General features: G+C 42.3%; 1 protein-coding gene across 2 annotated transcripts in view; it reads left to right on the top strand.

Annotated features, from left to right (window-relative positions):
• LOC149248830 (uncharacterized) overlaps positions 1 to 22,000 on the top strand; it is a 453,527-nt gene that overhangs the window by 361,927 nt on the left and 69,600 nt on the right. For both annotated transcript variants that reach the window (XM_089458565.1, XM_089458564.1), the window contains exon 4: positions 17,105 to 17,311. In XM_089458565.1, the coding sequence (XP_089314691.1) occupies positions 17,105 to 17,311 (207 nt within the window). The remainder of the gene's footprint in view (positions 1 to 17,104; positions 17,312 to 22,000) is intronic.

The raw sequence follows: 22,000 nt of genomic DNA, 5'->3' as shown, positions 1-22,000 counted from the left end.
CTCCTCCTCCTCCTGCTCCTGCTCCTCCTCCTCCCCCTCATCCTGCACTAACCAATCATCAGTGGGATCCATGAGAGGCCTCTCGGTCTCAACCCTCCATTCAGCAGTGGTGTCAATCCCATCCAATGAGATGGCATCCATATCAGGTGTCTTCTCTAGTTGCCTCACCCACAATCGAAGATTGTAGTAGACATAGACCATGTCATTAAGTCTATGGGACTCCAACCTGTACAAAGTTCATGAAATAATAATTAATAATTAATATTATAAAAAAAATATTGTTTAATGAATTCAAAAATTTATTTGGAAATTTGCAATATTTTAAATGTTTAAGTGTTAAGTTGTTAACCTATTGCGCTTCTTGTTGTGTATTTTTTCAAATACACTCCAATTGCGCTCACATCCTGAGGAGCTGCATGTTTGGCTGAGGATGCGTACGGCAAGCTTTTGCAAAAGGGGTACTCTGCCACCATACATCTTCCACCATGCGTCTACAACAAAATTACAAATAAAATTTTAAATAAACATAAGAAAAAAATGGAATTTGAAGAGACAATGAAATTTGAAACAAAGTTACAAAGTACAAACTAAAAAATACCTGGCATTTTAATCGTCCTATCAGTGATAGCCATCTCAAAGCCAAATGTGCCACCTGACATCTTATATGTCTCAATTTGTTTAGAGATCTCTATACGTTGTTCTGGAGATCTCACCATCTTCTGGACACAGGTTAATAATCCATCCACGATCTCAGCATCAAAATCAAACCCACATGCATAAGAAAATGCAGGGTTCAGGAAAAGCCCAGCAGCATGAATGGGACAATGGAGTGTGTTGTTCCATCGCTCATCAATCACTTCCCATAGAAGGAGTTGTCTCTGAAACCCATCATCTCCCTTATCATCATAGTAGGACCGAATGGCTTCTTTGGCCCTGTCCATGGCTTCATACAAATAGCCCATTGCGGGCTTCTCACCATCAACCAACCGAAGAACCTTTACCAAAGGTTCAGTAAAAGCGCACACCTCCTGCACTCCCGCCCAGAAGTCTTCCTGGTATGAAACTAGTCTGCACACGGTCTCTCCTTCTGGTTTGCGGCTCATTGACGAAGCACGCCACTCCTCTGAAAGAAACATTCTCTTCAAATCCCACATAGAATTCAAGAGGGATTGAAGAGATATGAAACTCGTCGCAAACCGTGTAATGGCGGGGCGCACCAACTCTTTGTTGTTGGTGCATTTTCTCATCAAGCTAAGCACAGATGTGTGATTGTAAATAAATTTTGTGATGCTTTTTGATGAGTCAACAATATCTTTGACAAAGGGAATTTTCCCTATGTCCTCTAACATCAAATCAATACAATGGGCAGCACAAGGTGTCCAAAATAAAGTAGGATGCCTGTCCATAAGCATTCTACCAACAGCAACATAATTTGCAGCATTGTCCGTTATGACTTGGACAACATTTTCTGCACCCACCTCCAAAATAAACACATCCAGCAAATCACATAAAGTTCTTGCATCTTTGATTTGATGAGTTGCATCAATAGATTTGATAAACATAGTCCCCTTGGGACAACTAACCAAGAAGTTTATAAGGGTTCTCCCCTTTTGGTCAGTCCAACCATCTGACATAACAGTGCATCCTGTTTGTGCCCATGATGCCCTAAAATCCTCCAATCTTTGGGTGCAGTCACGCTTTTCCTCTTGAAGAATCCGGCCTCTGAAATCATGAAGAGAAGGGATTTTGTACCCCGGGCCAACACTGGCAATAGCATCAACAGTAGGTTGGAAAAATGGATTATTCCTTACAATGCTGAAAGGAATATCACTCCAGAGGAGAAATTTTGCCATCAACCTATCAGCTTGTTCTTTTTCAGTTCTTTTTAGCATTGAACCGATAGTTGGTTGTGAACCAGGTGTGGTTCGAGGAACAAAAAATGATGATGCAGCTACCGGATTGACTGACGCTGCAGTAGAACCAGTGACACTTGGCCCACTTCCTTCAGCTGACCTTTTTAGTTGCCTTTTGAGTTCTTCTTTGGCCTCTCTAGTGTGCTCTAATTCTCCCAATGCTCTCATGGCTCTTTGGATAATTTCAGGATTTGTATTTATACAGGGCCCCACATCACGTCCAGGGATTTGTGCAAGGTGGAACTTCAACCTGTACACCCCCCCGCTTATCTCCTTTCCACACAACTTGCAATTCAAGTTTTGTCTATCATTCGGAGCTTTAGGTTCACCATATTCCCAGAAAAGATCCAATTTCCTTGGCATGTTTGTTTTTGAATTTTGAATTTGCAAACCTATGGAAAAATAAGGATTAGGAAATAGGAATTTAGGATTACATAATACAAATTACAATTTAGCATTTACAAAATTACAAGTTAATTATTTCCAAAATCCCAATTTCCAAACCCAAGTTACCCAACCAAATGCCAATGGCAAATGCCAAAAAACAATGAAAATTCAAAAAACATAAACAATGTTTAAAAAAAATGAAAAAATAAAAATAAAAAATTGGTTCTCATAGTCATAACAAATTACCCATCCCAAATCAATGAAAAATTACAAAAAATTCTTTAAAAACAATGAAAAACAAAGTTTTTAAAGAAGCAAAACAAAAAAAAATTAATCTACATACCGTTTTTATGGACAAATTGGTGATCTTGTCTTGGATTTCTCCTAAAAACGCTTGGATTCGCTCCCAAAGTCGACCCAAACCCTTCAGCTCTTCTCCTCCTCCTCCGCGCGGCGATAGTCAAATGACATAAAAAAAATTCATTTTTCCCTATTAAAAGCCCGCTGCCCGCGCCCTCGGCGATTTTTTCAAAAAATCGCAATTTTTTCAGAAAAAATCGCTATAAAAAAAATCCGGTGATTTTTTGGGATAAAAATCGCGTTTTATGCGGAAAGGTGAAAAAATCGCGATTTTATCACGATTTTAACAACACTGAAAATTAGTGATTTTTGGGATTTTTCCAAATTTTGTGTAACTGAATGGGTGGATTTGACCATGATAGATAGGATTAGGATAGATAAGGTTGTTAGAGACTTTTTAGTCAAGTTTGTTTATTATTTCTCTATTTAAGCCAAGACTATTGAAGGCTTAAGGATGTAGAATTTATGTAATCTGATTTTGACACTCTTTGAAGATTGAAAGTTAATTGAAGAACTGTTTCATTTCAATTTTCTGTTCATGCTTGGTTGATTTACTGAAGTTGTTGTAACTGAGATTTCTTCAAGCGTGCAAGGCAAGGGTGGAGGGCCCCCACACCAAGCTAAGTGCACTTCTTGGTTAAATTTTCATAGTTTTCATAAATTAGTTCTTGTTTCAAATGTACTTAGATGTGTGATGATTGCTAATGAATCTTAGTTTAAATTCTAATCTGCATATGAAGGGTCAAATTAGTGCTTAAGTTAAGCTCTCCTTCTATCTAATCAAGAGTAGTAACTAGAATTCATCTTCCTTAAGTTATTTTTTGAATTTCTTGTTTTCATACAATGGTGTTAATGATGAATAAACTTATAAAGGACAACATGGATCTCCTTAGTTAGGAGCAGTGTTTTAAGATTCGGCCGGCTCGGAACCGATTCGGCCGAGTTGGTCCGAGTCAAGGCCTGACTGGGTTGACTCGGCCAATGAATCGGTTCGGCCAGCCGGGTTATTATCGAGCCGACCAAGTTGTCTAACAACTCGGCGGCTCAATAATAACCCAGTCGACTCGGCCGAGTCCGAGCCTACTCAGTCGGGTTGGATGACAACGGCCCATGAATTAAAAAACAACGATTTTTATTTTTATGTTTTTGCTTTTGGGGGACTCCAAGATTTTCACAATGATACTTTAATGGTTTTTTGTCCCTAAATAAGTTTATCTCGCTTGATCTTGAGAGGTTTGTTTAGGTGGTATCACATATGTAGTAGAGATTCCTTAAGGGATAGCTTCATTCTTCTTCAAAACCTTCTAATAGGTTCTTTGCCCCTTTCTTAAAGCAAACCTAACTTTGTGACCCCAACCTTGGCTCTCCAAAGATGAGCATCGAGTCTTGAGTTGATCCCACGTGATGCTACACCCCTTGATGAGCCTCCAAATGCTAAAACACAACTTAAAATCTTGTACGTTGGACTATATGATGATATGCCCAAATGGACTGAAGATGACCCCTGGCTGGCCTTGACCCTATTTTGGTGGATGGTGCCATCTTCCAAAGCACAGATGATGATGGTTATTATTGAGATGACTTAGGAGGGCTAGCACATCCCTCTTTGATGCCAATGCTTACCCTTAGGGGTGCCATGTCACTCACATGCTAGAAAAGGGTGACATAGGGTCTCTCCTAGATGACATCATGGTGGAGGACGCACCTTTTGAAGATGTACACATGCACTTTGGGACTTTCTTGGAGTGAGGAACACTCTTGGACCCTTGTATTAGTTCCTTGATGACTTACAATCTATTTTGGAGGATAACGCCATTTCTAGCCTCCTTGGTTATGTGTTTTTGTTTTGATCTCTATATCATCATCATGTATGTATTGGATAGTGCACTGGGTGCCATTTTGATATAATGGATATATTCATGAGCCTACTTTGATTATATGTTGTCTTCTATCTATATTCTAATGCTGCGTGTTTGGAAACATGAATGAAAATCTTTAAAATTATGTTTTTTTTATAACAAAATAAATATTTAATGGATTCTTTACAACGACCGAGTCATTGAAATCGATCTAACTGAGTCGATACCGAGTCGGAGTCGGAGTTTTAAAACATTGATTAGGAGCCTCTTCCTTTATTCTTTTATGCATCATAAGATGTTGATCATTAGTGATTTTAATTTCTGTTCATGAAGTAGTATTGTGGAGAAGGTCAATCTGGTTCTCCTAAGTTAGGAGCCACTTCTACTGCTTAATACATATTGAATTAGAAATTGTTTAGTTAGATTTTATTTCTAATTATATTTGTAATATGTATTTCCTTCAGTTTTCATAATTCATCTTCTAACATTGACTACCATTGGAATCCATAGACTTTGGACATGCTTCTAAGTTCTACAAACCCGGATTGATAATTAAATACTTGTGTTAATTTGCATAGTAAATTGACCCAACACCTTGGGCAAGCCCAAGTGCATCCTTTATGATCTTACCTTTGTACCCAACATTTATATCAATAAAATGGCTGAACTTAGCGCACTTTATGGAAATTTCTGGGTGTTTAATGTGTTGTGAATTTTTGTATGTGTTTTGTTATGTTTGCTTTGTTTATCATTGTAAATTTCCTCTAGGAATATTATAGTGGTATCGGAGCTCATAGTCTTGGCTCAACCTGTGGGAGCAGCATCGGTCTATGACACCAGAAGACCAACAGAACGTGACTTACAAGAGGCAGAGGTATAGGAGCAGAGAGAGACAATTACAAATTACCCCAAATCGAGTGATAGTTGAACCGGAGGTTGAAAGGCCAAACATGGAGGATAATGAGGGAGACAAAAGGAGTAAAAACGAGGAGTTTTCCCAACACCTTCTCAAGGCCATTCAGGATTTGTTTAAGGGTATTGAGGAGTTGAAGCAGCAAACTTGTAGCAACAACAAGGGCAAAGGGATTCAAGGGGAATTCCAATTTGACGAGGGCTCGGACAATTCACATCACCATGAGGTTCATGGCCCCAACACACCACTCGCTCCCAGTACACCACCCAGGTCCACTATTCCCACGTTTCTAGCATCTGGTGCTGGAGGGCCGCAACTTCCAAGGGCAAGAGGAGATGCCCATGTGAGACTATTTTGTGGAGTATCAGTCCTATGAGAGGCCATTACCTTTAGGGACTTTTGTCAGTTGAAGGGTAACAATAGGGGAAAAGGGCAAGGCAGAGGAAGCTACACGCATGGTACCAATTTGCAGCGCACCATGGGGAGATTGTTCCTCCCGACTTTTGATGGGTCGTCCAAGAGCTCTGCGAAAGCATGGGTTGAGAAGTTAGATGTCTACTTCCAAATCACTGATGACGGAGGGGGAGGCAATTAAGATTGCCACATTGCATTTAGAGTGAGAAGCCCACGACTGGTGGTTCCATGGGCTAACCACGATGGGACATGTGGGGGTTACATCGTATGAGGATTTCACTAGGAGGGTGTTGGAGCAATTTGAGAGGAGAGACCCAGAGGAACATTTGGGGAGTTGACAAGGCTCAAGCATGTAGGGAGTGTTGAGGCCTACATCTCCGAGTTTCTGAGGTTGTCAGTGATGGTGCTTGACCTATCAGAGGCTAGGAGGGTTTTCATGTTCGTAGAGGGGCTAGCAGAGCCACTAAGGGGATTGGTGAAGTCTAACAGGCCCACCACCTTGCAGGATGCAGTTGGGAGAGCACAAGACTTGCAAGATGCTCTACCCAGGACCAGAGTTCCAGTACCACCCAAACAGGCATTCCAACAAAGGGGGAGAGACACTAGGGCTCCACCACTGAGAGCCAACTAGGGGCGAGGACAATTGGATGAGGAGACCCGAAGAGATCTCCAAAGGAGGAAGCTATGCTTCACTTGTCAAGAACCGTGGGCACCAGGGCATAGATGCACAACGGGCAAGGCCCACTACATTGAGGTCTACTCTAACAGTGACCAGGAGGACGATGTAGAGTTGGAGGTAGGTGGAGATGACAGTGTGGCACACGTGGAGAGGGGACCACCACCACCACCATTAGGGGGAGCCCTTTTCACACTAGCAGGGGGGTCCTTGCGTCCTTACATTGAGTACCTAAGTTTTTGACGTTGAAGATTAGAGGCATAGTGCATGGGTAGCGTGTCTCAGTTTTGGTGGATAGTGGAGCCACCCACAACTTCATTGATGCAGAAATGGTGCAGAGGAGAGGGATCACGACTGAGGAGTTTCAGGGATTCTCAATCCTTGTGCTAGGGAACAAGACCATGCAATGTACACGCTATGTTCTCACTCTAAGAGTGACTATGGGGAACTATTTAGTCACAGATCATTTCTTCGTGGTGGATGTACCAGACACCAATGTGATGATGGATGTCCAATGGCTCTATTCTCTTGGTCGAGTCACTACTGATTGGAGGACCTTAGAGATGGAGTTTACAGGGCTAGATGGCAACTTGGTTTTCCTTAGGGGCATGTACTGTTACCCACCACAGACTGTTTCAGCACACAGGATGGAGACTGACTAGAGACATGGTGACATTGAGTGGGTAGTGGAGTTGAGGATTTTTGAGGCTGGGGGTCAGCCCAGGCCACCACACCCAGATGTACATGCCATCTTAGACAGGTACCCAGTGGTGTTTGGAGACATATCGCCAGGGCAGCCACCCAATCAGGGGTTTGAGCACACAATTGAGTTAGAGCCAGGGGTACAAGCTGTGATTACCACCCCGTACAGACATCCCAAGGCTTACAAGGATGAGATTGAGAGGGCCATTCATGAGTTGTTGGCACTTGGGCATATTAGGCCTAGCTCCAGCCCTTTTGCTTCATTAGTTGTCCTAGTGAAGAAGAAGGATGGGACATTACGCATGTGCATAGATTATTGGGCCCTTAACAAGAAAACCTTGAAGAACCACTACCCCATCCCACGCATAGATGAGCTGATGGACGAGCTAAGAGGGGCTAAGTTCTTCTCCGAGATCGAGTTGCGTTCGGGGTATCACTAGATTAGAGTGAGGGATCAGGACATCCCTAAGACAACTTTCAAGTGTCACTATGGGCACTTCGAGTTCTTGGTTATGCCCTTCGGGCTAACCAACGCACCTGCCACTTTCCAGTCCTGCATGAACCACGTGTTTCGTGGGAAGTTGCAGAAATTCGTGTTGGTGTTCTTTGATGATATTTTGATCTATAGTCGGACCTAGGAGGAGCACTTGGAGACAGTGTTGCATATTTTGGAGGAACAACAGTTTTACACCAAGTTGTCCAAGTGTGAGTTTGGATTGACAGAGATGCTCTATTTAGGGCATATCATTGGGGAGAATGGCATGAGAGTACATGAGGAGAAGATCAGGGCCATCTGGGATTTGCCAGTGCCCCAAAATGTGAAACAGTTGAGGGTTTCGTGGGTATCTATACCTACTATACGAAGTTCATGAAGAGCTACTCTCAGTTAGCAGCTCCCCTCACCAATTTGACGAAGAAGGGGGTGTTTGAGTGGACAGTTGGGACATAGGAGGCTTTTGAACTCCTCAAATAGGTTATGAGCAACTGCTTGGTGTTGGCACTTCCAGATTTCGCACAACCCTTTATACTTGAGTGTGATGCATCAGGGGAGGGCGTAGGAGCAGTCTTGATGTAGGGGGGACACCCAATAGCTTTCGAGAGTCGGAAGCTACTACCCCACAAGAGGTTGTACTCCATCTACGACAAAGAGATGCTAGCCATCATGCATGCACTAGCCAAGTTCAGGTAGTACTTGGTGGGAAACAGGTTCCGGGTGAAGACAGACCACAACAGCCTCAGATTCTTCTTGGAGCAGAAGCAGTTGCAGGAGAGGCAACAAAAGTGGGTGAGCAAGCTTCAGGCATACGACTTTGACATTGAGTATGTCAAGGGTAAACACAATGTGGTAGCTGATGTGTTGTCCAGGAGGCCGACCACCATTTCATTGATGAGCATTGTGCCAAATTGGAGGGCACAGTTGCTAGTGGAGTATTCCAAGGACCGATTTGCATGTGAGGTCCTTGATGGTGCAGTGATGGATGACCAGTACAGGGTGATGAATGAGGTGATTTACTTTCGGGACTAGATTTATTTAGTGCCCAACTCCCAGTTGAGGGAGAAGATCATGCAGGTTGCCCATGACTCACCATTAGTAGGGCATCAGGGGTTTACCAAGACATACAGGGCTATCAGGGAGCACTTTGCATGGAGGGGCCTTAAGGATGATGTTCTGAGGCATGTCCAAGAGTGTGATACATGCCAAAGGAACAAGGGTGAGCAGACACACCCTGTTGGGTTGCTACAGCCTCTTCCTATCCCTGAGGGGAAATGGGAGAGCATATCGATGGATTTTATTACCGGGTTGCCTACAGTCCAGGGCAAGGACTGCATATATGTGGTGGTAGACAGATTGACGAAGTTTGCCCACTTCTTCGCTATTTCAGCCCGGTCTTCAGCCTCACAGGTGGCTGAACTATTTTTCAGGGAGGTATTTCGGCTTCATGGTCTTCCGAAGACCATTGTTAGTGATCGGACAGCAGGTTCATGGGGGGATTTTGGCAGGAGTTGTTTCGACTGGTGGGCACAGAGCTCACCCCGAGTACTAGTTACCACCCCCAGACTGATGGGCAGACAGAGATCATAAACAAATGGCTGGAGGGCTACCTACGCAACTATGTGACGGGCCATCAGCGTGCATGGATACAGTGGTTGCATTTGGGCGAGTACTGCTACAACACAACGTACCACATGTCCATAGGTATGTCCCCATTCAGAGCTTTGTATGGTTATGATGCATTATCTTTCACTGATGTGATGTTTGGAGATAGCAAGGCCCCTAGGGCCAAGGATTGGATTCAAGAGAGCCAAGATATTTTGCGGGCTCTCAAAGATAACCTACAGACTGCACAGAACCAGCAAAAACTCTATGCAAACAGGGGCCGAGTAGAAAGGCAATTTGAGGTTGGGGATTTGGTCTTCCTGAGACTTCAGTCGTATAGACAGTCAACACTCAAATAGAAGGGGATCTAGAAGCTCAAGCCCTGCTTTTATGAGTCGTACAGAGTCACTTGGAGAGTTGGGGAGCTAGCATATGAGCTAGAGTTGTCCCTTGGGGACCGAGTTCATAACATTTTCCATGTGTCTTGCCTGCATAAGGCACTGGGTCAGCAAGTGATAGCAGCTACAAAGATACCACCCATGGATGGCAAGGGGCACTTGGTTCTGGAGCCGAAGGCTATTCTGGAAGAGACACTTGCAGAACAGGGTCATCAAAGAGTTTTTTATCAGATGGAGGAATCTACCTGATGAGGATGCCACTTGGGAGGGAGAGCAGATACTTCAACATCCTTCATTGCAGTTGCTTGCAGACAAGCAACATTTTGGCGAGGAGGACTGTGATATTCCCACTTAGCAATATTGCTAAAGGGAAATATCAATTTTGCCAATTTTGTCTTATTTTGTGTTTGTACTTAGGAAAAGTGGGTTATGGGCCCCACTTGAGTTTTGAAGCAAAGGAAAGGCCCAAACATTAGAGAAAAGGAAGAAAATCAAAGTGTTGGTGGAAAGTGGCGACCACTCATGGGGAAATACGGCCCCCCTAGGAAATACGCACTCTTTGGAGGGAAAACTATGGGGAATTCCATGGCTGGGCCCACATGGGAAATTGGGAGGCACATTGACAAAAGAGGAGGCACTCATTTTTGGCATTATTGATCATTTGAGCATTCACCTTGACTAACACGCTTGAGGAGAAGGCCAAGTTTGCATGTGTTGTTGAGCACAACAGATTTTCAGGCAAGAATCTTAATCCTTGCTTCGGTGGACTTCGAGTGCCAGCCCTAGGAGGGAATTCCATTAGTTTCAGATCGATCTAGGGGCATTTCAGCGTGTTCTTGGGGCAGCTTTAGCAGAGATTGTGTGGGCCTGTGCAGTTCCTTTCCTTGCCACACGTGGGACACCAAGGAGGAGGTCAAATTTGGGACTGAGATTATGGGAGCAACCTAGAAGTGAGTTTTGTTGCGTTTCTCAGCCATTTTGGGAGCATTTGGTAGCCTTATCTACAGGTGGTTCGAAATACCCAACAGTTGGAGGAGTTAGGGGAAATTGGGCCGAAATTCCAAGGTCAACCTTTGGTCGATTCCTTCGTGGGTTATTGGTGGAGAGCTCGGGGTTAATTTCCTGGAATTTTATGAGCACCGGAGGAGACCCTAGCAGCCATTGTTTGCAGCCAGCAGTGCAGTTTTCACTAGGACAGCGCAGAGCTTGTTGGGGACAACCACATTGCATGTTAAAACAACTGATTTCATCACCTGGGCATTGTTAGCTTGCCTTGGGAAAGTCTAGGTGCATGCTTTATGATCTTACCTTTGTACCCAACATTTATATCAATAAAATGGCTCAACTCAGCGCAGTGTATGGAAATTTTGGGTGTTTAATGAACTGTGAAGTTTTGTGTGTATTTTTTCTATGTTTCCTTTGTTTATCATTGTAAATTTCCTTTGGGAATATTACAACGTCTCATGATCGCACATGCTTGTATTAGGCCACTAAAAATCAACTAGTAAATAAAATTTAGATAACATTTCAAATGCAATCTTAATCTAAATGCAGCGAATCTAGCATGGTAATATTATATGATGTCAGTTATCAGCATGCAATGCATCCTACCTAATATGCATATTACATCGTACAAGTACTAAGTGTAATCATAGAGCCAATGCAACTAGGACATCACTAGATCAATATAAAAACATTTTTCCCAATGATTACTTATGTAGCAAATCCAAGAGCAAGGATAGGAACAATCATATGGAGGGTCACTAGGGTGGGAGGTGGGAAAACAAAATGCCCATGCATGGAGGATCACAGGAGAAGAGGGAACAAAGGGATGTAATCTACTCCACGAGATCCTCTCCTCTAACCAAAAGATAGAGATGTCAACAATCAGGCTCATAAACTTTTGATGGATGGCAACCTCAGGCATATCACTTCCATCATGGTCCTTATCATTTATGTCATGCTTTATGGCCACCATAGGGTCATGATTAGTAGGAAAGGGAGACTGATGAGATGGAGAAACACAAGTAGGTTTCCCATGATGATCACACTTAGGAAGGATAGAGGATTCCTCATTATCAATGATAATGTAAGAAAGGTCGAGGAAAGGGTCCACACGAGACTTAACTACAACACCGATTGTGAGGAAAGACAAGGGTCCCATCGATGTCATCATCATCGATGTCATAGATAGGGTCCTTGTCGAAACGATTTCCACGGACCTCCCATTTTCCTTCTTTAATATGTAAGTAATCATTGATATCAATGTTTGAAAGGGCTATGGGATCACCTTCTCCAAGGTTTTCAAAGGGTAGATCATCAAAGATAGTATCCTTGGGAAAGATAGGGTTAACCCTAACTTCACTTTCTACAAACTCACCCTCCCTATCACACATGCTTTCAAAATTATCATCATCCCATCTTTCGTCATGTGGACCCAAGGAGGACCCCCTTTCTAGCTCATCATCTAGATTCCCAAGGTCATGATGATGTTCAATGAAGGCTTCCTTTTGAATGTTTAATGCGGAGCATATTTGAAAATGTCCAAGGAAGCCATCAAAGAATTCCTCAATAGATGAGATGCTCCTAGGTTCGTGATTTTGCAACCATGAGTTATGACCACAAAGAGATCTCATGAATAACAACATAAGGACATCCTAGTGGACCACTTTCTCCTTTGAAGCATGTGCATTAAATCTTTCAACATGATCAATTGCGGAGAGTGGATCACCATCAAACATGGGCACCCCACGTACCATCCTTCCTGTGACATGATTAGGGTGCCTAGGGATGCTAGTGATGTCCAAAGTGGGAAAATCATCAAAGAAAGACATCCTATTGAGATATACATGTAAATTATGTAGGAGTCGCTAGGGTGAACTTAAAATGCCTTGAGAGAGGCTTGCTTCACCCTGCAAGCATTAACTTTGAAATTTGATGCAGAACTAGGGCTTTGTTCTTCCAATGGAAAAGGATATATCAGTAATGTCATATGGGAACAAGACACACATCTCGTGTCCCCGACAATGGCGCCAAAATGTTACCGCTCAAACTAGCAAAGGTCCTAGGAGGTGATCCTATAGAAAAACTACTAGGTCAAGGGGCAACAATGGAATGATAGCCCACTGTCACCTCAACTAAGACTCCCTCCTCTTTATGGAATTTCACCGATGGGAGGAGACCCAGTGTAAGAGGAATCACAAGGATAAGTATATCAATTAATGGACGGTGGGTGATTCCTAAAGCCTATTCACAAGAGAGACTCAATTATATGGCTTGCTTGCTTAAGAAGCAAAGTGATGGGCTCTCTAAGAAGGGCGAAGGGGCTCCCTAAACTTAAGGATCCTTATGGAGAAATGGATTTTATGCAATCCTTGTGGAATTTGAGTTGTAGAGTTGTGGGACCACAAAGAACCCAAGTGGACCCAGACTAGGTCAAGGGTATGGAGTTGATCAACCAAGGAGGGACTTGACCTAATTAGGGGAAAGAATAGGATCAAAGGACAAGTTTTCTTTTGAGATTTGAATGCAATGATCCAAGTGAGGACACTAACCCACATCAACCTAGGGCAAGAATTGGTCTTGTGGTTGGGGCTTCCTATATCTTAGGATTCCACTGTCGGATTTGCTTGAAACTTGGAGGACCCCTAGAGAAAATCCTAGTGCAATAGTGGACCAAAAATCGAGGGGTTTAAATGGCTACAATAAAATCCGTTGGATGCCCTAGGTGAACCTCTAGGGTTAGCCTAGAATTTGGAAAAGTGAAGAAAGAGAGATAAATTTGACCACCAAAGGGATAAGAGGATCAGTGCCTTAGGACTTGGGCCTAATGGAGCCAAGATACACAGATTGAGAATTTTTTTGAGCTAAGGAGCCCTAATTGATCTTCACTAGTCTCTCTAAGGGCAACAAGTAGGTCAATAGGGATTTATACTTCAAATTTGCGAAGGAGACAAAGTTTCGAGGTCTTCAACCTAAGAGGTGCCTCTAGGAACATTAACCCAATCCCTCAAAGCTCAATTGATCCATTTAATCACTTGTTCAAGGTCCCAGAGGAATTTTGCATTACATTAACCTGTACAAGAACAATGATAACAAGATACATGCATTTGACAAGATAACAAGAATAACATCAAAATTTTGACTTACATGAGAGAGAGTACATCCATTCATCAATTTTGCATTAGAAAGAAGCTCCAAAGACAATAGTGAAAATCCAAACATCATAGTACATCAAGAAAGCTCCAAAAGTTATCCCAGTGAAAAGTGCGAAAATCTCTCAAAAGATACTAATCCAATCCAAGTGATAATGAGAAGTTAGATGAGCCTCTCTCATATTTATACAACTCTAAAGGTGATTTGATTTGCCTAATTGCCTATTTTAGCCCCAAATAGTAAAATAATACATAATAATGACATGACTTGGTGACAAGCGTACCAAGGCAGCTCAATAATACAAAGAATAGCCTCCCAGGAGGGCAAAATAATGAATATGATGAGTGGGTAGGCCATTGAGGAGGCCTAACAGAGTCCAAATGTGCCAAGTTGAGTGAAAAGGCTCCAAACATAGTGGACAAGGGGTTGGCCCCTTGTTTTCCAAGTTAGTTATATGTGGTGCTCCCAAGTGGGTGTGGGGGGGATAATGGCATCCTCATGGATCGATAATGCCTGTAAACCATCTGTAAGGGTTAGGATGATGACATAAACCCTCCCTTTGTCTGTTGTAGTGAGACACATTCTCATCTAGACCCTGGAACCTTTGCCAAGTGGATATGGGGGGGTAATGACACCCTCATGGATCGATAATGCCTGTAAACCATCTGTAAGGGTTAGGATGATGACATAAACCCTCTCTTTGTTTGTTGTAGTGAGACACATTCTCATCTAGACCCTGGAACATTTGCCAAGTGTGTGGTACAAGTGTGGAACCAGCTGGGCATGGTGATCCGTGTACATTATCCTCATCCAAAAGGTGGAACATGAGCAATCACTGAATGGTGCTAGGTATCCATGAAGTACTCTCTGCTATGGTGGAGGCCCATGGCTCTCAACGCTCACCCTACAAGTGCCAATATGGCCCTCTTAAGGGCTTGGAACCCGTATAGGGAGACCCGCCCGCAATCCTCCATAAGATCCAATGCGTCCTCTTGCCTTCCAATACTACAAATCATTAAATTAATCAAGTAAAAGAGCTTATAAATCATGGAATCAAGTGGGCAATTCATGGTGGCATGCCCTTCCATAGTGTGCTTTGGCATGTACAGTTGTCTCCAAGCTCAATAAGGGGGTTAACCAAGGACGTTATTAGCTGGTTTAAGCCTTTAAAGGGGGTGGCATGTCCATGGCACATCCCTCAAGTGGCAGGTGGCAAATGATATAGTAATGGAACGATGTGGGGATCAAGGGAAACATCCAGACCACATGTCATGGCACAAGGGTAGCTATAATAGGGGAAGCCCACACCTGGGTATATGAGTGTAGGAGGGAGCAAATCGTGGTACATGAATTACCCCGACCTTTGTTTTTCCACCCTTCTTCATATGCCTTTTGCTTTTGATTGATTTTTCTTCATAACTGCTCGGGGCTCCAAGGGATGAGAGCATGATGTGTAGAATATAGCAATAGATACGCCCTTTTAAGGTGGGGCAGCTCATTGCCCACTAAGGGTTGGGACAATCATGGGTTCCTTAATGTGGAGGGGGGTCATCTAGGGCCCATAGGAACCAAGGTGATGGCTATGAATGAGGGGTAGAGCTCATGTTTGGCTTTTGCCCACGTGCTAAACTTGCATGTCCCAGCCATTTTTTTCATTTTGTAGTACATTTTCTGTTGTAAGTGGCCAAATTATGCATTTTCCTTTCTTTTTAGTTACATCAGCCTCTGGGCATCATTCCAGGCCCAACCGAAAGTGTGGACAAGGGGAGGTGAAGGCTAATCCTATGTGGACCTAGTGGACACATGTACCCGGATGGGAAAAGTGATGAATGGGGCTAAAATAAGCGGAGGGTAGTGATGTAGATGGTGTCGGGAAGCAGGACCACGCTACCAAAATCGAGATTTCCCATGTAGTGCCAACCCTAAAGCCAATGGCCAGTAAAGGAGATCCCACAGGACTAGGATACAAGGCTAACTACTGAATCAGGCAGAGGAGACAAGAGTAACAACTTAGCCCACTCTATCCGCCGAATCCCCCCACGAATCCATGCCCAAAAAGTGGCCATGATAAGTAAACAAAATTACTCAACTAAACCAATGAAAAGTCGTACCTTTGGGGTCAGGAGGCCCACCTTTAAACATGCGATCAAAATAAATGAGCAAAGGACCACAAGGGTTGCTCTAGTGGTAGAGAAAATGGCACATAGAGCTATCTGGTGGTTGCAAAGGGCTATTGGCTGCCAGCTGAGGACCATCTTGGAGAATTTTTTTCTCCTAGGGATATCACCCACAAAATGGTGGGTAATAGGTCCAAAACCCCAATTTTGGGTAAATTGCCCAACCAACCACTTTTGGTGGGTATCCTTCTCGGGAATACCTTCTAAGCTACCCAAAATTCTAACAATGCGGAGTCTACTGGGGCCTGTCCCTTAGTTGTAGAAAGTGCTTTGAGTAGAAGGCCATCTTTGGGCCAAGAGTGTGGCAAGGATTCAACATGTAAAAATGTGTTTTGATGACAAGGTGTTCATTTACAACAGTCATGACAACTGCACAACTCTCCACTGTGATTGAGAGACACAAGATGCAGTTCATGATAGGCAGTATGTTCATCGCCCATCTCATTCTTATGGCTTATTAATGCTCTGGCTCCTCTCTTTGTATCCTCTTTCCATCTCTGCATATTGATTTTCCAGTTCCTCTGAAAATTTCTAGGGTATTCCTCCCGATATGCTCTCTTCTTATCTTACTGTATCACTTTTGGAGATGCTCTAGCACTCCCAATGCTGTACCGTTAACAGTCACATTAAATGACTTTGGCCATTTGTGGACATTAATATTTAAATTTAAATAAATTTAAATTGTTCCTTCGCATACCACTGCAAAGTGGTTTTGCTCCATAGTATTCTATTCAGGAAAATCTGGAGCCATTGCTGATTCTATTTCTACTGGAAAACATGCAACAGCTCAGAATGCATAGAACTCTAACTAATGTTATTGCACAGGATATGACAGGAGTTTTGGAATTGTGTTATGATTTGTGTATTTGCACGTTTAATTAATTGCTATATGTAGACATGCAAAAGTTTGCAAGACTTTCTAAAAGTTAGGTTTGTGAGTTGTTTGGTATGTTGGAATAACTTAAACAAACAACTTGACTAAGCAGTAAAACAGGAAGCATGTTTAGAGATGATCAAAATATGTGATCATTGCTTATTCCATGGACTTGCAGGTATGTCAGACAACGCATGGGGAGGAATAAATTAAAATCTTTTGGGCCTTTAATGTGTCAAATGGCATTGCTAGTGCATATAAGAACTGGGAGCTTTTTTTTTAAGGCCTTGGGCATTACGCTTCTCTTCATGGCTGGATTTTCAGATGACCTTGTCAAGAAAGAAACAAAGTACCGTAACTTGGATCTGCTTCAGAAGTATTACAGGTATATATTGTCCTAAGTTAGCTAATGCACTTAGATGATTTTTTACATGTAAATGAGCTTCCTATATTAGATAATTCTGTTGGAATATATCACTGATGCTTCTGAAAATCATGACATACTTTTCTGTGTTTATTCTTATATCTGCTCTTGGTGTTTGCATTGTTGTAAAAAACTAAAATCAACAAAACAAGCAAATTGGATATCTTCTCTTGCAAATGCAAGAAATTTATAATACTTGCAACTGTAACCTACAAGGCAATCGGTTCAACAAAACGATGGAACATTGTATATCAAACTAGTAATCAGAACATTGGGGATGTTTCAGCTGTTATAAAATTGACTACATATGCATGCAGGCGTTAGCTCACATGTACATGCGGACTTACATGTGAGATCTATCAAGTTTTGTTAATTTCCTATAAACCCAACTACAGATTTATTATTCAATGAAATAAATACAGAACAGAAATTTAAATGCTTTCTAATCGGATTTCATAACAGCAAATACTATAGGTTCATTTACTAGCATGCACAACAGAAGAAAATACATGAAACCACACACATAAAATTAATAGCAGATCTATTAGCCTGGAAACCCCAGTGAGTGGAAAACCAGCAAATGTTGGGCTTTCTATTAGCTTCAGAATGAGGAATTACGAGGAAATGCATCGGCAATCTACAGCAACTATAGTCCAGCAAAATCTGTGTATGACCTAGCACAGAAATGCATTGTACGGCCTGTTCGTATGGCCCAGAAATGTGGCCTGCTCATCCCAGCAAGTATGGTGTTGTACGGCCTGCCTTTCTTCACCGCTTTTCTGCCCAGGAAGATACTCTTCTTCACTGATCGTCTTACCCGCACTCCAGCTGAATGGCCAAGTGTGCCACTTGAATTGTCTCAACAGCTTGATCCCCCTTCAAATAGTGGCTGACTTAATTCTCCAGAAAGATGGATGGTGGAGATTGCATCTCATCTTTTGAGATCAAGGGCCACTACTTAATCTGTCATTGAACTTTTTACCCTATACCAAAAGGTAGCCAGAAATTTAAATTATTAAATTTAACTTACAGCCTAAAGTGCTGACTTGGGGAATAATTAAATAATGTTGTAGGAGTGAATTTTGGGTGGCTGGCTGCATGTCATGGCACCAAACCTTTGCAAAACCAACTTCCAAGCTACAAATTTAACACTCCCTCTTAGAGGAGGAAGGTGTTCTGCACAACACCCAACTTATCCCTGAAGAATACAAACTCGCCCTTCATCAAGGCCTTGGTCAAAATGTCTGCTACCTGCTCGTCTGCAGTTACATATTGCAACTTCATTGTCCCCTTCTTCACACAATCTTTGATGAAGTGGTACCTGGTTTGAATGTGCTTCGACTTGTGATGAAACACCAGATTTTCAGAGAGCTTGATGCAAACATGATTGTCACAGTGAATGACAGTTGGCTCCAACTCCTAATCAAAAAGCCCCACGAGAAGCTTCCATAGCCGAATGGCCTCACAGATTGTCAAACTAGCAGCTATGTACTCGGCCTTAGCAGAACTCAGCGCAATTGATTTTTGTTTTCTGCTGAACCAAGAGACTGCTCTTTATCCTAGACTGGAACTGCACCTAGAAGTGCACTTTCTATCAGTTGTATTCCCTGCCCAATCTGCTTCAGTATACCCCTCTAGCTTCACTCTGTCTTGCTAAATGTACCTCATTCCATACTTGACTGTGCCTCAGAGATATCTCAACACATGTTTCGCAGCTACCCAGAGAACTTGCTTAGGTTCCACGATAAACCAACTGGGTGGGTTTGCTAGAAAACAGATATTTGGCCTAATGTTGATAGATGAGAGAGCCAACTTTCTATACAAAGTAGGGTCCACTGCCTCTGATTTGGTATTAGAAAATCAGAAGGGCAGAAAAACTTTCTTATTCTTGATAATTACTTGTGATCTTCTTGGTTTGTTATATGATTATTTATATCTTTTTTTTTAGTTAATCAAGCTTACCAAAGCAATAGCACATAAAACAATGGACACCAGATGTAGGCACTCTGCCAGGGCAAAACCCCCCTCGAGGGGAAAACCCAATCAAGAAAATTCTTCCTTTCAATAGTATTCTTTAAGACTCTTCACCCTAGACAAAGCCCAAACCTTCCCTCCACACCAAGTCCGCCTCCCAGAATTTCGACCTCCTTTCCAGCAACTTCGACTAGGTAGCAGCTTCTGGCATTAGGCAGCTTTCGGCATCAGTGAAACTTGGAAGACTTCAATTTACCAATCTAGGGCACGAAACACAGAGAGAGGGGCAGCAAAATTTCATTTTTCTTCTCCTTAGACTCCACCCAACTCGCACTTCCTTTGGCTTCCCGGCTTCAGACTTCGCACTTCCCAGCGTCCTTAAAGATATCAGACTTGCTTGAGATGAATTTTTCCAAATGAATTCGACTTGCTTCTATTTATAGGCTTCAAGGGAGGTCGAATTGATGTCCTTAGGCTGACTTGATGTGGAGGATACATAAATCACATTTGACTCAATACTTAACATTTTTACATGATTCAAAAGCCCAAGAAGGGTCTCTTTAAAAGTACAATGACGCTATTGACTCAGAATAAATCCTAGAAGTCCTCAATGGGGACTTTGACCTCAAACATGGTGACCCAAGCCTGAAACCCATGCTTTAATAAGTCAATAATAATAATAAAAATTATTTTCTTTATTCTTTTGACAAGCACATTACAAGATGACTCAAATACATTAAATGAAGACCGAACCTAGCTACATTTTCCAACACTCCCTCTTAACTAGGGAGGTATTCATCTTATACAAGTACAAGGAAGATCTCAACTATATGAACCATGAAGAACTTTTAAGCACCGCAATGCCATGGACTAGATTCCTGACCAGGGCAAGCTATCCATTGGTCTCTCAACAATTTAGGCACTACAATGCCACAGACTAGAATCCTGACCAGGGCAATCTGCCCAAGTGGGAATAAGGTGGACTCAAGCTTTCAGCCCCTCTAAGTACCATCAGGCTTACTTGCTAACCACCAACCCAAAGATCCATGTGTGTATCCAAAACAAAGCTCTATAATCAACACCACCTTTTCCAACATCGGGACCTAGACATCAACACAAGGCATCGGCCATATGTCCTCCCAGGCAATGCTTGACTCACAAAGTCTCAACACTCCTTGATACAGCATATCAAGGATGACCAATCTCTCCCAATCAAACTGATTGGTAACCAACATGCTATCAAATCCTTCAAGAGATTCACCTCGACAAACACAACCCCAATCAATAATATACTTTCATATGTACATAATCAAATAAAAACCTTCGGGATCTTTCAAACAACTTGATGTTGCTTCTCAACTTTTCATAGTAGGACTATCAACTGAATCTCTAACAGAACATTCCTCAATTATACACTTTCCTTTCCTACTTCTCATGTAGGAACATATCCTCCGAAATTCATTCTTCAATCAAAACCAAGCTAATGCTCTCCCTCTCAACTAGGGAGCATCTCTTTATCCAGACTCCCTCTTAAACTTAGGGAGATCTCTTCTATTCAGGCTTCCTCAGGGAGATCAACTTCTTCTTTTCGTCATCGGACAATCTTTTGTGGCTTCCAACCATTTCATCAGAGTTACCATCATCCCCATCATGCTTAGCACATCAACGAACATCTTCACCATATTGAAGATTGTGTACCTGCGCAACTTAGATATCAAGTACAACCAAATCTAATGAAGTATGGAGTTAGCCATATTAGAATCACGGAAGTATTTCAATCAGATACCCAAACTTAATTACAAACAAGAGGCATATACTCTTCAACATCTTGCTAGGGACTTTGTCATAAACCCTAGACTACTTCATAACAACTTTCATTCCATCCAGGGTTTCAATGTTTCTTCCAAAGGTATGACATACCCTACTACAACATATAGCAAACCTAGAAACAATTCAAACAAATATAGATGTACAAGGCATCTAACAACTTTCAGAATTCATATGTTAGATTTTCCACTAGGGTTTTATACAAATCCTAGATTTCATACAAGAGAATCAATCAAAACTAATCACAGCTTAGTCTTTACCATGACCAGTTTCCACTAGGGTTAGTTGCAAACCTTAGATTTTTCAATCAAATGTTGATTTTTGGTAGCATCGGATGTGCCCTAGCCATGAAAATTGGTGGAGAGGGTAAGGCACATGAGATCTCCAAGACCCATAAATCGTTTGGGGAAATTCCACCCAGATAGAGAGATATTAAAATAATTAATATTTTTAATGAGACTCGAAGTATAAACTTAAGAAATTAAAATTTATGTGTATTAATATAATATGGGTGAGAAAGTTCTAAATAAGGAGGATCAAGTCGGATCTAATCTTAATTGTTGATTAGGAACTTAATCTCGGTCGTTGAATCGTCAACAAGAAAAGTATAAGAGGAGGCTTGAGGGTTAGTTGGAGATACACCAAGACACCAAGAGAGATCAGTCGGTTCGATTTCTTAGGGTGAGGTTTGCTGAGGAAATTGAACAAGTGATCAGTTGCAGTGAGGGGCAACTCGATAAGAGGCCAAGGAATACATATCAGAGAGGTAGCAGAGTGTCGGAAGAGGCAACGCAGACCCTAGGAAGGCTGACGCAGAGGCTAAGGAAGCCAGCGTAGAGAACGCAGAGG

The sequence above is a fragment of the Pinus tabuliformis genome, chromosome 7 (genome assembly GCF_031772625.1).
Source record: "Pinus tabuliformis cultivar Carrire ecotype Pingquan chromosome 7, CPIR1, whole genome shotgun sequence".
NCBI lineage: Eukaryota > Viridiplantae > Streptophyta > Pinopsida > Pinales > Pinaceae > Pinus > Pinus tabuliformis.
Note: the sequence above shows the minus strand (reverse complement) of the source record. Positions and strands in the feature narration are given on the sequence as shown.